The sequence below is a fragment of the Manis pentadactyla genome, chromosome 16 (assembly GCF_030020395.1).
Source record: "Manis pentadactyla isolate mManPen7 chromosome 16, mManPen7.hap1, whole genome shotgun sequence".
In the NCBI taxonomy this organism is placed as follows: Eukaryota; Metazoa; Chordata; class Mammalia; order Pholidota; family Manidae; genus Manis; species Manis pentadactyla.
The window spans coordinates 36,358,816-36,373,244 of record NC_080034.1 but is presented as its reverse complement, the minus strand read 5'-3'; the positions used below and the strand labels follow the sequence as shown (position 1 = coordinate 36,373,244).

At 38.4% G+C, this 14,429-nt stretch overlaps 1 protein-coding gene across 1 annotated transcript in view; it reads right to left on the bottom strand.

The window, feature by feature from the left end:
- Positions 1-14,429, bottom strand: part of LOC118928372 (sentrin-specific protease 6-like) — a 55,397-nt gene that overhangs the window by 27,668 nt on the left and 13,300 nt on the right. Inside the window, exons 4-6 of the mRNA XM_057493869.1 lie at positions 7,754-8,051; positions 2,612-2,841; positions 1,483-1,653 (exon numbers count right to left, since the gene is read on the bottom strand). Coding sequence (XP_057349852.1) covers positions 1,483-1,653; positions 2,612-2,841; positions 7,754-8,051 — 699 coding nt within the window. The remainder of the gene's footprint in view (positions 1-1,482; positions 1,654-2,611; positions 2,842-7,753; positions 8,052-14,429) is intronic.

The following is a 14,429-nucleotide window of genomic DNA, read 5'->3' as shown; positions in this document are numbered from 1 at the left end:
GTTCAAACACTAATATAGTTCTTGATAGGTAGCCTTGAGACTAAATACTCAACTTTTAGCTAAATGTCTAAATTACCAGCAAAATCTTGATCATACTAAAAAGTCCTGAATAACTGTTAATGTGGGGAAAAGCCATAAAACTTACATTTTTGAGGTATAGTGACACAGAATGACATTTTTGTTAATTGATAGAAGCTAGGAAAAATAATCTCTACTATGAAGGTTTGTAACAAAACACAAGCTTCATAAATTCCTGACAATATGTTGCAATGTTACCAGGCAATTAATGGATAGACATTCTATGCATAACTTGCTCTGAGTCTCTGGAGTACTTCTGAAATGCTCTAGTTCTAGGGTTTAAGTTGTGAGTAGGTTGAGTTTTTGATGAAAAAAGAAAAAAAATGCTAGTTTCGCACACAACTTTCCTGATAAGAAATCATGCCCACATTTCATTTTCTCCTAAAAACTAACATATAAAGTTTCCCCCGCTTCTGATCATATTGTATCCTAGAACCATGAATCCTAGAAAAGTACTTATTTATCAAGATTATCATTATCAAGATTTAAACAATAATAATAAAACCACCCTTTAACTTTCCTAATGTGACATAATGTGCTTTCTGAAAGACAGTGTTTTATGTATAAAGGATAATACTAGGAGACAGAGTGTGGAAAAATAATTGGCAACAGTCAGGGAAGTCAAGTAAAGGCATTAAAAAATAAAGCTTATAAAATAAAGTTAGTGCTACAGGGAGACTGACCTACCAACAATGTACAGATACCCTGGGAGGAGGAAAAATGATGACTAAGAAGGCTGGGTGATGACATCATGTAACTAAGAGGACATTACATTAAATCTCCTCTACAAGAAGCATTAAAATTTCAATCAGGAAATCCACATTTGAATTGAATTCGGGGCAGCAGACTAGTAAGTATGACAGGTAAGAAAAAAGGATCACAGAAGGTCCTTTGGGCGTTGTGGGCACTGAACTAGCCCAGAAGTGCAGTGCCTCTTGGGTGGCCATTGTAGTTCAATCATCTGTTTCTAGAAGTCTTAGAAGACATTTTCCAGCAGACCCCAAAGCTTTCGGGATCCTCTTTCTATCATTACAGTTCTTTAAGATACTCTCTTCACGCACTGAGCTGGTCTAAGAATGACACAGTCACACACTAGGGGGACTTCTAGCCCAGGAGAACAGTATCTTCCTAGGATGAATTTGTCACTAATTTGAACATTGCATTTTGATTAATTTTTTTACCCACTGATTTTTATAGTGAGGAACTATTTATAACTTTATATTATCCTTTTATCATTCATACTTGTTTATATTATACTTTTAAAGCAATTTGAAACCTTGAAATAATTTTGATCTATTACATTAAGTATTTCAGTTTACAATTTAAGAATATTACCCATTAGCTTTAGCCATGGAATTTTGCCTCTTATAACTGGGACAGTTGAGACATTGAGAATTTACTTACAATCACAGGCTCTATCAATAGCCGGAAGAGTGTTCCCACTTGTATGCTCCGACAGTTCAAATTGACTCTCTCAAAGGAACTCGGGCGGTTTAAAGTTATAGGATCAAGTGAAGCTTCTTGATAAGTCACCTTGCGACGTTTTAGAGGTGTACTGACAATAGAATCACCAAACTGAAAAGGGAAATGTTCACGGAATAAGTCACTAAAACAAGGCCGCCAACTAAGCATACACAACGCAAGAAGACCCACCACAGAGAAGTATGGTCATCAGGACGTCACACAGATTCACTGCCGCATGTCAGATGGGGTGTCTGTGTTATAATCATACCTCCTGGGTCCAAACGACATCTGCACCCCCTTTAATGATCTGATCATTTTGAACATTAGTAACAACTCCTTGGGTTCTGGTGTCCGACACTGTAAAGCCAAAGGCAAGAGTGGCTGCCGAGTGAGCCACCACAGAGCAGCAGGGCCGCACCAGGCCCCACACAGGGGCCCGGGGGGCGGGGGGAAGCTGGCCAGTAACTGGCACTGCGGATGCCTTGAATTAAATCAGCAATTCTTTAGAGAACAGGTAATTTAGGGGGATGGTCAGTTACATTACAAAAGAATGCTTCTTTATATATTTAAGGATGTTAAACTACTTTATCTGTTAAATTAAGCTTTCAGTCACTTCCAAATGTAAATTAATCATAATATGATTGCATTACAAATAGCCCTCTCTAGATCTATTATCTGTTACATAGTTTCTGTTCTTTTGCCATCTAACAATTTGAAATTTGCATATAGTAAAATATAAAACAGAACATAGTCAAACATCATAGTAAAATACATCCAAGATAAAATGACTTCTCCCTGTCCACTAGATTATATGAGTACACTTTATAGTTGTAATTTGCTGTAAGGATGATGTAGTTTCTTCTTGAATTTTTTTACACTTTAAGTCTTTAACTGAAAATTATTCTCATGCATGTTTTAATGTTCTTTCAAATAATCTTCCAAGTGGCATTTTAAGCCCCACTTAAAGAACTACTCATCTTTTTCTCCTATGGATGCTGCCTATCGACAAAAAAGTTACATCCCCAAAGGGAGACTTCATACGAACGGTGTCGGCCAACATGAAAAGCACCTGGTCTCTCATCCTTGCTTTCCATGGCAGCAGGACTAAGCTCGCCTCTGCGTCCGCGGGGCGGCCCCCCAGCGCCTGCTCTGCTCCCCAGGGGTCCTCCTTTAGGGCTGCTTCCGCGTGCCCAGTGGACGATGCTGGGGAAGAACATGCTGAATCAGCAGGTTGGGGAGACACGCTTTTTCTTCCCTTAGTCCTGTCATTGTCATCATCATCATCACTGGACAAAATGACTATAAAGAAAATGTTAACTACTTCAGGTGTTTCGTTTCTGTCAGTTAAATATGTAAATACATTACCAAGGTGGAAGGTAGATCAAATTTGCTTTGGATCTCCTCCAGATATGAGACTAATAAAAATGAATGAAGACAAAATAAGTTCTCTCTAATGACAAGTTAAATTTTGAGAACAGTTAAAAATGAAGAAAGCATAAGAACTGGCTTTTTTTTTTAACAATATGCAAATATGAAATTGATTCTTAGTCCATCACCATCATCCACACAAAACATACAGCAGAAACTAAATGTTCATTAGTAGGTCTATTTTAGAGTTCCAAAAATATAAAATATGAAGATAATCTGCATACACACTGTTCACAAAATAGCACTTTAAGTGTATATGAAACTCCATGTGACCAAGTAATTTTATCTCATCCAGGAAATCACTAAAATCATCAGGCCTTGGGAGAACTTAGACCAGTGCCTAATACTAACTAGATATTGAGAAAATGCATGCGGGCAAGACATCACAAAGGTATTTGCTCGTACACCTCAGTCATTACTGAATCTTACCAAACCTGCAGAGCCACCCTTGAGCCAAATCTTAAACCCTTACCCTGGATTATAACGTACAAAATCCCGACCCTGCCTACTACTCCAATTTTCTTATTCTACTCCATTTTCCTCTTTTTATGCTCCAGACACTCTAGCTATTTATTCTGTTCCTCAAACAGCACAAGCTTATTCCTGCCTTGACTGCAACTCGCCTAACACTTTGTAGTTCTGTCATAATATCAGCTTAAATACCACTTTTTGACTGACTACTCGATCTGAATGTAAGCACACAGGTACTTGCTTATTCACATCATCTGATTTAAATCTTCTGTTGTTTTTTGTTGTGGACATTTATTTGTTCTTTTGTCTCTCCCCACTGCATATACACTGTAAGGGATCACCTGGCTCACTGCTCCATTCCCAGTCTAAACTGTGCCTCGTAAAGAGAAAGCATTCAAAGATCACATGCTGTGGAATGCATGAACTCATAGGAGTGGTTTTCTTTTTTAGTATCCCAAACATAAATGTCTAATTGATAAGTTCTGAGTAATTACATACCCCAGAGAGGCTTCATTGCCACATAATTCCACCTGTCTTATTTTGCTAAGCAGTCTCAAAAGCAAATGCTGAAATTGGATCTTTCTTAAAACTGGTACTTTATTATTTTACTAACAGAAAACCTAAAAGGCCAGATTAGAAGGTCTAAGCAAATTTGTACATATTTGAAAGAGAGGGCTTCGCCACTTACTAGCTGTCTGCCTCGGTTTCCTCTCTCCGAAACTGGGGACTATAGTGGTACCTAGTCAAAGGACTGTTGCAAGAATGAATGACTTATTAGGTAAATAAATTAATAACTTGTTTTGCACAGTGCCTGACATATGTAAGTTTTTAAAAAGTCCAAGAACTGCTTATGTTGTTTATGAAAAACCACACAGAAATAAGCAAGGCCTAGTGTTCTATCTACAACTACTTTCATGGAAAGCAGTTATGCTTCAAGGGCATTAAACCTTCTGTATCTACTGTATCAAAACTTATTCTAAAGCCCCAACTGCTGCAACAGACAGCACTGTATTACATGCTTGTTTTATTAACTTGAAATAAGTGAGGGTTGTGCTCAATGTCACCAGAATTGCAAAGCAAACGGAGTATGAAAGATGACATTATATAGTTAAAAAAGTTAACTATAGCTGCTTTAATTCTATGTAAAACACACATTTTTATCTATATATATCTAAGATTTAGGTCAAAGTTTGCTAAGGACTGAATTGTGTCCCCCCCTCAAAATTCCTCTGTTGAAACCCTAATCCCAATGTGACTATATTTGGAGACAGGGCCTAAGAAGAGTAACAAATGTTAGATGAGGTCATAAAGGTGAGGCCTCAAGGTGACAGCACTGGTGTCCCTGTAAGAAAAAAGAAACCAAGAGATCATGCTTTTCCTTGCTGTGAAAGGACAGTGACAGGGAAGCCATCTGCAAGCCAGGAAGAGAGGCCTCACCAGACACCAATCCTGATGACACCTTGATCTTGGATTTCCAGACTCCAGGACTATGAGAAAATACATTTTTGTTGTTTAAGCCACTCAGTCTGGGGTATTCTGTTACAGCGGCCTCAGCAGAATACGGGGTATCTTTGTACTTAGATTCCAAACTTGTCCCCAGAGACACCAGCATGTCTTCCTCCTCACTAATTCACTGTTCAGAAGCTCCTTTATCAAGAATGCCAGTTCTACCACCTAAAAAGTACCCTTTCTCACTGTGATGCCGACAACTGCTGCTCCCTTTCCCCGGGTGGGCCTCACTTTCCACCTGAAATTCATGACTCCTTGAGACACTGCATATTTTACTTACTATTTAACCACCCAGGACAGAATAAAAGCTTCATGGTAATAAACTATTTTAATGGGAATACAAATTTAAGAATTATTAAGTATATTAAAAAAACAGACTTTGGAAGCAGAAAAATCTGTTCATTCTAAACTCCAATAGTCCATATGCATAAAATATTTAGAAGTCACTCAATGTCCTTAGGCCTGGGTTGCCTCATTTATAAAACGCAGTGTATTAGTACCTACCTCACATGATTGTAAAAATAAATTGGTTAGTGTAGAAACCTTTATCACAAAGTACATGGCATGCAATAAATGATATTCCTATCATATCCATATTACTAATATGAAATGTTCTTAAAACAACATATTTTTTCATATACTTTAATTAGATGTACTTAATTATACTTTTTAGTTTTGTTTTTTGAGCAGGGGAGGGGAGTAAACCTAGGCTTTATGGTTTTAATTCATTGTTGATATGGTTGGTGCTAGGTTAAGCTCTGAATAAATTACCACCTCAGAACCACATGAATTTATCTTTGTTTTACTTATCAACTTAACCCCCCATCCTGGAAACCTCCTCAGGATGTTAAAAATTTGGCTCAATAATAATGCTCAGTAACTGCCTAATAAATAGATTTTTCATCATTATCTTACCATTAAAATACAAAAACCTCACCATTATGAACAATTCAAATGATATTAACAGTATTTAATATTGCATTGGTACAACACTAAAATGTATAATAAAATATCCATTAAATACCAACATCATCATAACAGAATGCTGGCTGGACAGCTATCATACAGTAATTCTTTTTTAAATCAAGTTCTTTTCAGAAAATAAGCTAATGTACTGGTATGGGCTAAGGTTTTTATATTCAATTGAATTAAAATAGAACTTGAAATGTTTCTGAAGTTTAAAAAAAATCTTAATTTTACTCCCTTTATTTGCCAGTTTTCAGAGTAATGATTTAGAACCTTAAGCAACCTCTAAGGGTAATCAATGGAGAGCCTTTTTCTTTTGGGGTTAGTATGGGGATATCGTTATTAATTAATTTCAATGTATTTGATGTATTTCAATGAACAGTAGTTATGATTCATTTTGTGACCTGAATAGACGTATTACTGGTCAGCGGGGGCCCTTTCATTTTAGTGCCTGTGCCCTTCCGATATGCCCATAGTACTTTCTGGCAGCCTCTATGCTTGTGAAAAGGTGAGATGATCTAGGTTATTCTCATCTGTTTGTGCCCCAGACCTGGAGTCAGTCATTTCTCTGAGAAGCTTGGGTTATTTTTAGTGGAAATGTTTTTAAAAAGTACCAGTATTGTCAACAGGGCTGTTCATGTATAGACGAGGGTTGCTTAGTTCTCTAGGTATGTGCTGTGGATAAAATCAGGAAATTATTCTCTATATAAGAGAAAATATATAATAATTTTGCAGTATTTCCAATTCAAATTTAAAGTTACAGGAGTTTTACTTCTTTGATTTCACTTTTGTATTCCTTTTCTCTAACAATGAATAAACTTAGGATTTCTTTGCAGTTCTGTTTGACCTTAAAATATATACCGCAGTAGGAATGTACAGCCACAATGTTTTTATTTGAAATGCATTTGAAATATTCTGTATTAAAAGCCATCAACTAAACATATAATCAGGTTCATTTGTTTCATTAAAATTTTCTTTTAACATTTCTGATTTAATTTTGTTTTATGACCGTGCAAAACATTTAGATGGTTCCAGGGTCAAATATATAAAACAAAGTATATTTAGAGAAACCTAGCATCTATCTCTAATTCCTACATTGTTTCTTCCTTTCCAAACAGCTTCTTTTTAAAATTTGGTATATCTTTTTCATTAGAAAAAAAGTATATTCATTCTTGGTATGCACTGTGCTCTGCATCTCGCTATATTTACTTGATTAAAGATCTTGGAAACCACTCTACACAATATTAAATGAGATCTTTCTCCACTTTTACAGCTACAAGTGCTATACACATTCAACCAGTCCCTGGCTGTATCCAATTTTCTGCTATTTATTACCTAAGACTGCATTTCAAGGATACACACATATGTATACATGTGTAGGGATAGGAAAAAGATGTAGGGGAGAAATGAAAGTGGTAAGGGACTCATTTCCACTGAATCCTTCCTATGTGTCAAATACATCACTGGACTGTGGAGGTACTTTACACATTGTTCTATTCACACCCTCAGAAACACCCTCAGGCAGGAACTTCACCCATTTACAGATAACCAGGCCAAATTGAAAAAGCTGGGCATAACAGGCACTTATTTGAGACAGGGGCAAAGGTCTGTCAGGGCTCTTGGGTTTTTTCTATGTAAGGTGGATAGGATGAGAACAAAATCGATTATTTTCCAACTACATGGACAGTTTTAATTGTCTACCCAAAATGATATTACATAATTGACACAAGAAGATACCTATTAAAACTGTACTTCTCAAATATGTTCATGCTCACATTAAAAACATATGTGAAAAATACTGGACTGATAGAAGTGCTAAACGGGGTAAAATACTTACTTGGATCATTTAGGTCCAACAGGCTTGTTTTCCTTTCTTTCAGGGATGTGATTCTGGCTACTTTTGCCCAAGGTAAAATGACTTCCCCATTTGTGTGCAAATAATTCTGTCTACTATCATCACAATTCACAATAATATTAATTGGAACCTTTCCCACACTGTTGCCATAAAACTTCCTGGGTGGTAATGCTGTGTTTTGTGACTTCTCTCCTCCAGAATTCTGATGAATTGACGTTCTTAATAATGGTTCAGCAGATTCACTCAAAGTTATAGCTTCTCTGCAATTTCTTTGCAAATCCTTAGGAAAAAGAATACCACAACTTTGGCATTTGGTCTGATTTTCTTTTTCTTTTCCACCTTTTGGATAAAATCCACATTGTTTAGAAACTTTAAGTTCCAAAAGAATAAAAGAAACAAAATACTTTGGTATTTTATTTCAACATTACAGAATAATGAAAAAAATATCTCAAAATAAGTCTCTCACTCCCCATCATCACCATCAAGGCTACCATAATATCCTGAATACATGATACTACTTGGGGTTTAGTTATCAGAATGCTGAAAGGAATTTTCAAGAGCATCTAGTCTAGCTATCTTCAAATTAGACTATACTCCTCAAGGGCTGTATTTTCTAAGGCACACGGGGCATAAATAGCCTTAAAGGAATCAATGTCTAGGTCCTCAATTTCCACATAAAATTTTCCAAAAACTGATTTGATTATGCTTTTGATGTCAAGAAACCTCCTGCCACAACTTCTCTCCTATTTTAAGAGAACTCTAAGCCTTTCTTCCATTTTGAATATTACAATGGCACATTGCCTTGGGTATAAAAACCATAAACTAAACAAAAGGAGAATTTTAAATGTTGGAAAAATGAATCAATTCTCAGTTTTGGTTGACAAACACTTCTTACAAGACAACTGTTTTCTAAGAGTGCTTCAAAATATTTTGAGGAAGGCCTATCTAGGTAATAATTCCAAGATCACTAAAAAATGCTTTTTGATGTTAGAGTATCATCTGATTTTGTGCATATCAGTTAGGAGTTCAAAATATTAAGTGATCCCACTATAATAAAAACTTCCCACATTCATGAACTTATTTATGTGAATAAGGTTCTTCGGCACTTACATCTGTGAAGAAAAATATGAATAGATGCTGAATACTGTCTCAGGAGTTAACATGAAATTTATCAGTGGACACATGAAGTAAATGACAGAAGTCAATGTCTCTAATTAAAAGATGAATTTCTGATCATTTTAGTTTTTATGTCAATAATGACTTACCAAACTTTGTACCAATATATAATTTTAATCAATAGTGTATGGTTAATAACCTAAATGACTCAATCTAACAAATTTTTTTAACACTTTCAGCCTTGTATCACAGAGAATGGGTAAACAGATAAATATTTGTGTAACAATGAAATGACAGACTGAGATGATAATTATCAAGTGTATCGTATGTGGATGCTACCAGATTCATATATGAGGAGAGCGACTTAACCATCCCATTTAAAAATGTTACTCCTTTCACTGCATCAATTATTATATCCCATGGGATCATTTAAATTTGGGATGAAAAATGTTTACTGTCAACTAAAAAATATGTAAGAAAAGACACAATTGTTTAAAATTCCCTTTGGCCTTTCAGGTGACAGAAGTCCTCAAGTGCTTGCAGGACTGACTGGTAGGTGGTAGTTACACGTGTACACATAAGCAACAAAATTCAGCAAACTGAAACTTATGTTCTATATATTTTATTCTATGTAAATTTGTAACTCGAAGATATGTAGGAAGTATGCAAACAAGTCTAAAGACCGCTGTTTTAGTTATATCTCCTTGTTTTAAAGAAGAAACAACTGATAAAGAAATTGTTTACCTTGCCCAACGTGATTAGTAACAAGGCCCTTCCACTATGCCATGTTACCTGTTCAAGCAGCTAAACCAGGTAACAAACCAAGCTTTACCCATGGCAAAACTGAATTTAGCAGAACTATCAGCTCAGGTATAGGGTGAAACTCTCAGGGCCTGGTGAAGAACAATTCACAGGTATCTACAAGCAAAACAATTCCCTAAGTTGAGACAGGGCTGTGAGACCTGTGTGCCTAACGCAGAGTGGAGAGCTGATACCGAATGCCTGCTTCATCGAGAGAAGGCCACAGAAGGGCCACGTCTCACCAGGACTGAATCCATCCTGCAGGAAAGGCCTGCGAAGAAGCTGTGATTCAAAAGGATCGACCTGATCTCCAAATGCCCTGACTGCCCAACGACAGATTTCAATGATCCTTAAAGAAAGACAATGAAGTCCAAACACTCAGTAGCAGCTTAGCATATGTAGATTATAAAAAGAGCATGTCTCTTTCTCTGCTAGTATATAGGAGAATTCAGTTATGCTATTTGTGGAGTCTAGGTGTAAGGAGATTATTTTTCTCATAGCACTTTCAATAGGGCTCTGTGTATTAGAAAGCACAGGTAGCAGGTAAACTGTGCGAACACCTGATTAGACACAGATATGGGACAGATGATCTGACTCTCACATTTTGGCCTACTGCCAATCTGTGAGGGAAATAACAGAACATTTAAATGAAACACAAACAATGCTCCTGGCTGGTCATGTCCCACTGAGCCTGAAAGGGAAACCTGTAGAAAGGAGTCTCCCATATTGAAATACTACATACACACTACCCTGTATGAAATAACTAAGAAAAACCTGAACCCCACTATTCCCGTGATGTGCAAAGACATATTTCCACCTCTAGCTAGGTTATAAATTTTGTGGTAAACCAAAACCAAAAAAAGTTCAAAGTCATTCATATAAGTGGGAGACAGAGCCCCACTTTTCACCACAGTGGGAGTCAGCTATGTAACCACCCACTGTCTTTCAAGAAACTGAGGATATAGTCAAGCTGGGTGTGACTGGCTGCAATACTATAATGCACACGATAAAGATGAACAGGACATATTTCAAAGACAAGAACTATGGAAAAGCAAAACTTCCATGTTTCCTTGTATAAAATTGATACTGAAACAGAAAAAGCACATCCCTCCTATTAAAATTTTCAAAATTGAAATATGGCAGGAAATACAGTGTGAGCTATTATCATATCCTTCCATCAGCTAAGAACTACCTTGGAACCATCAGTAACAACTAAGAATACAATGCAGATCAGCTGAACTGAATATGGTATTACATTTTTCATTATAAAAACTAGAGATTAAGAATTTTATCAATCTAGCAATCTAAAAACTAGAATCTCAACATTGCTCAATAACTTAGATGTTAAAAAAAGTTGTTTTCATCTGGCATGTCTAGTGGAGGAAGGACGGTGTGCTTGGAGAGCAGCCTTCTTCTTTTCTCCTCCCCTGCCTGGGCCAAGCAGGAGCCCTGCAGAGGCGATGCCAGCATGGCTGAGGCCAAGTGCAGGCTGGCATGCCAGGAGACACGTCACGTACAAGGCAGCAGAGCAAATGAGGAAATACACTGGTGATGACAGGAGTCAGGTTTCTCTCCGACACGAGAAGGGAGTGACAAACATGCGAATTAGAAAAAGCCAAGAAAAACACTGTGGTGTTGAAGCATTACGGAAACTCCCAATGTGAACTCATGGATTTCCATCTGTGCTAGACATTCTCTCTCACAAACACACACGCATGTCCATTTCCCAGCTGTCCACTGTGAGGGCCCAAGAATGACTGGCAGGAGCAACGAACACAACCAGAGCCCAGATCCTCCTCCACTTACAGGAGTAACAGCTCCTCAGAGAAATGCAACTCAGCTGAGACAGAGCGAAGACAGTCTAGACCACCTGGTTATACTAAAAAGTAAGTATCAAAGATGGTGCAGACACCAAAAAGGAAGAGCAGCCAGCAGGGAGAACTTCCCAGGGGCCAAGCCTGGGGCAATCTGGGCACCAAAATAAGGACAGCCACAGGATACAACTCTGAGTTAGACAACAACTCACAGGTCTATGGCAGTTAAGGAAAAGCCCCACCTTACAGTAGGCATATTAATAAATGAGTTTAGAAACACCTACTAAGTAACTAGTGGGCAAATCTAGGTGAGTACATCTTAAGATAAAAGTTATGTTATCGGGAATGTAAAACAGCACCCTGCGCCTCCTGATGTGGTGCAATGATAAGCTTTTACAGCATCACATCTGAGGTACCCTGAAAAATGTATAAATCATGACGACTCTCCAGACAAACCCAACCTGAAGTACAGCGTAAGTGGCCTATATTTCTCACAAATACCAAGGTTATGAAAGATAAAGGGAGACTGAAGAACATGATAGTTAGATGTGACATATGATCCTGAACTGGATCCTGTTCCCATAAAGAACATTAATTGGGTGAAATTTAAATGGAGCTTATAGATTAGATGGTAATTCCATGTTACTTCAAAAACTTTGACAGTGCACGCTGGTTATACAGGAGAATGTTTTTTTACTAAGGAACCATACACTAAAATCTTAAGTGGTAAATGGTATCATGCCTGTAACTTATAGTCAAATGGTGTAGAAACACACACACACCCAGGTGGGGTGGGGGAGGTGGGAAGCAGGCAGAGGGAGGGAGAACGATAAAGCAAATGTAGAAAACTGGGGAATTTAGTAGAAGAATATGTGGATAGCCTATTATTTTTCCAATTTTTCTGTAAATTTAAAATTATTTAAAAAATTTCTGGTTGAGAGAAATTATTTAGAGTATGCTGTAGGAAGGTATTGATAATTTATTTTGAGAAAAATACACATTCTAGATTTTGAATAGTTAAAAACAATATCAGAGGAGGAGCCAAGATGGCAGCGTGAGTAGGGCAGGGGAAATCTCCTCCCAAAACCATGCATATTTTTGAAAATACAACAAATACAACTATGCCTAAAAGAGAGACCAGAAGACACAGGACAACAGCCAGGCTACATCTACACCTGCAAGAACCCAGCGCCTCGCGAAGCGGGTAAGATACAAGCCCCAGCCTGGCGGGACCCGAGCGCCCCTCACCCCAGCTCCCAGTGGGAGGAGAGGAGTCAGAGCGGGGAGGAAGAGGGAGCCCAGGACTGCTGAATACCCACTCCTAGTCATCCGCACTGGAGCGCAAACACACAGTGCGTGGTGTGCTGGATATTAGGGAAATGGAACAGTAAAACCTGCGAGCGGGTCCCTGCAACCAGCGCCCCTGGGACAAAAGTGCTTTTTGAAAGTCTTAAAGGGACAGGGACCCCACAGCTGGACAGAAGCGTTCCGGGAGGACACTCAGCTCAGCAGTTGGGAATCCCGGGGAACTCTGGGTGCCCTAATCCCCTGAGAGGCAGTCCAGCTCTGAGGCCTCTCATGGCGATAAACAGCCTCCCGCCCACTACCCCTCCGGCGTGGCCCTGCCATAGCAGGGGAGAAGCCTGAGAGCGGCCGCACCCACAGCAACTGCCTGGAGCCTCCACCGCAGCTGCCCAGGCTAGAATCAGAGGCCCCATCAGTGGGCAGCTACCCAGCACAAGCCACTAGAGGTTGCTGTTCTCGCAGGAAAGGAAGGCGAACAGCAAGCAAGAAGGGACTTTGTTCTCCCAGCTGACACAAGCACCAACTGCCCACGACTACCTCTATCACCATGAAAAGGCAGAAGAATTTGATCCAGACCAAAATCACACAGACAATCCCCGAGAGGGAGCCTGGGGAGATAGATTTAACCAATCTTTCTGAAAAAGAATTCAAAATAAAGGTCGTAACCATGCTGATGGAGCTGCAGAGAAATATGCAAGAGCTAATGGATAAAGTTGGAAGGGAGATTACGGAAATAAAACAATCTCTGGAAGGACTTAAGAGCAGACTAGATGAGGTGCAAGAGGCCTTTAATGGAATAGAAATCAGAGAACAGGAACACGGAGAAGCTGAGGCAGAGAGAGATAAAAGGATCTCCAGGAATGAAAGAATATTAAGAGAACTGTGTGACCAATCCAAGTGGAACAATATCTGCATTATAGGGGTACCAGTAGAATAAGAGAGAGAAAAGGGAGAGAAAGTGTCTTTGAATAAATAATTGCTGAAAACTTCCCCAAACAGGGGGAGGAAATAGTCTCTCAGAAGACAGAAATCCACAGAACTCCCAACAGAAGAGACCCAAGGAGTACAACCCCAAGACACATAATAATTAAAATAGCAAAGATCAAGTACAAGAACGGAGTATTAAAGGCAGCTGGAGAGAGAAAAAAAGGTGACCTACAAAGGAAAACCCATCAGGCTATCATCAGGCTATCAACAGAAACCTTACAAGCCAGAAAAGAATGGCATGATATATTTAATGCAATGAAACACAAGGGCTTTGAATCAAGAATACTGTATCCAGCACGATTATCATTTAAATATGAAGGAGGGATTAAACAATTTCCAGATAAGCAAAAGTCGAGGGAATTTGCCTCCCACAAACCACCTCTACAAGGTATTTTAAAGGGATTGCTCTAGATGGAAGTACTCCTAAGGCTAAATAGATGTCACCAGAGAAAATAAAATCCCAGCAAAGAAAGCAGAACAACCAAATACTAATTAAAGGCAAAAATTAAAATAAACTACCCTCAAAAGCAGTCAAGGGAAACACAAAAAAGTACAGAATAAAACACCTAACATATAAAGAGTGGAGGAGGATAAATGAGGGAGAGAAATAAAGAATCATCAGACTGTGTTTATAA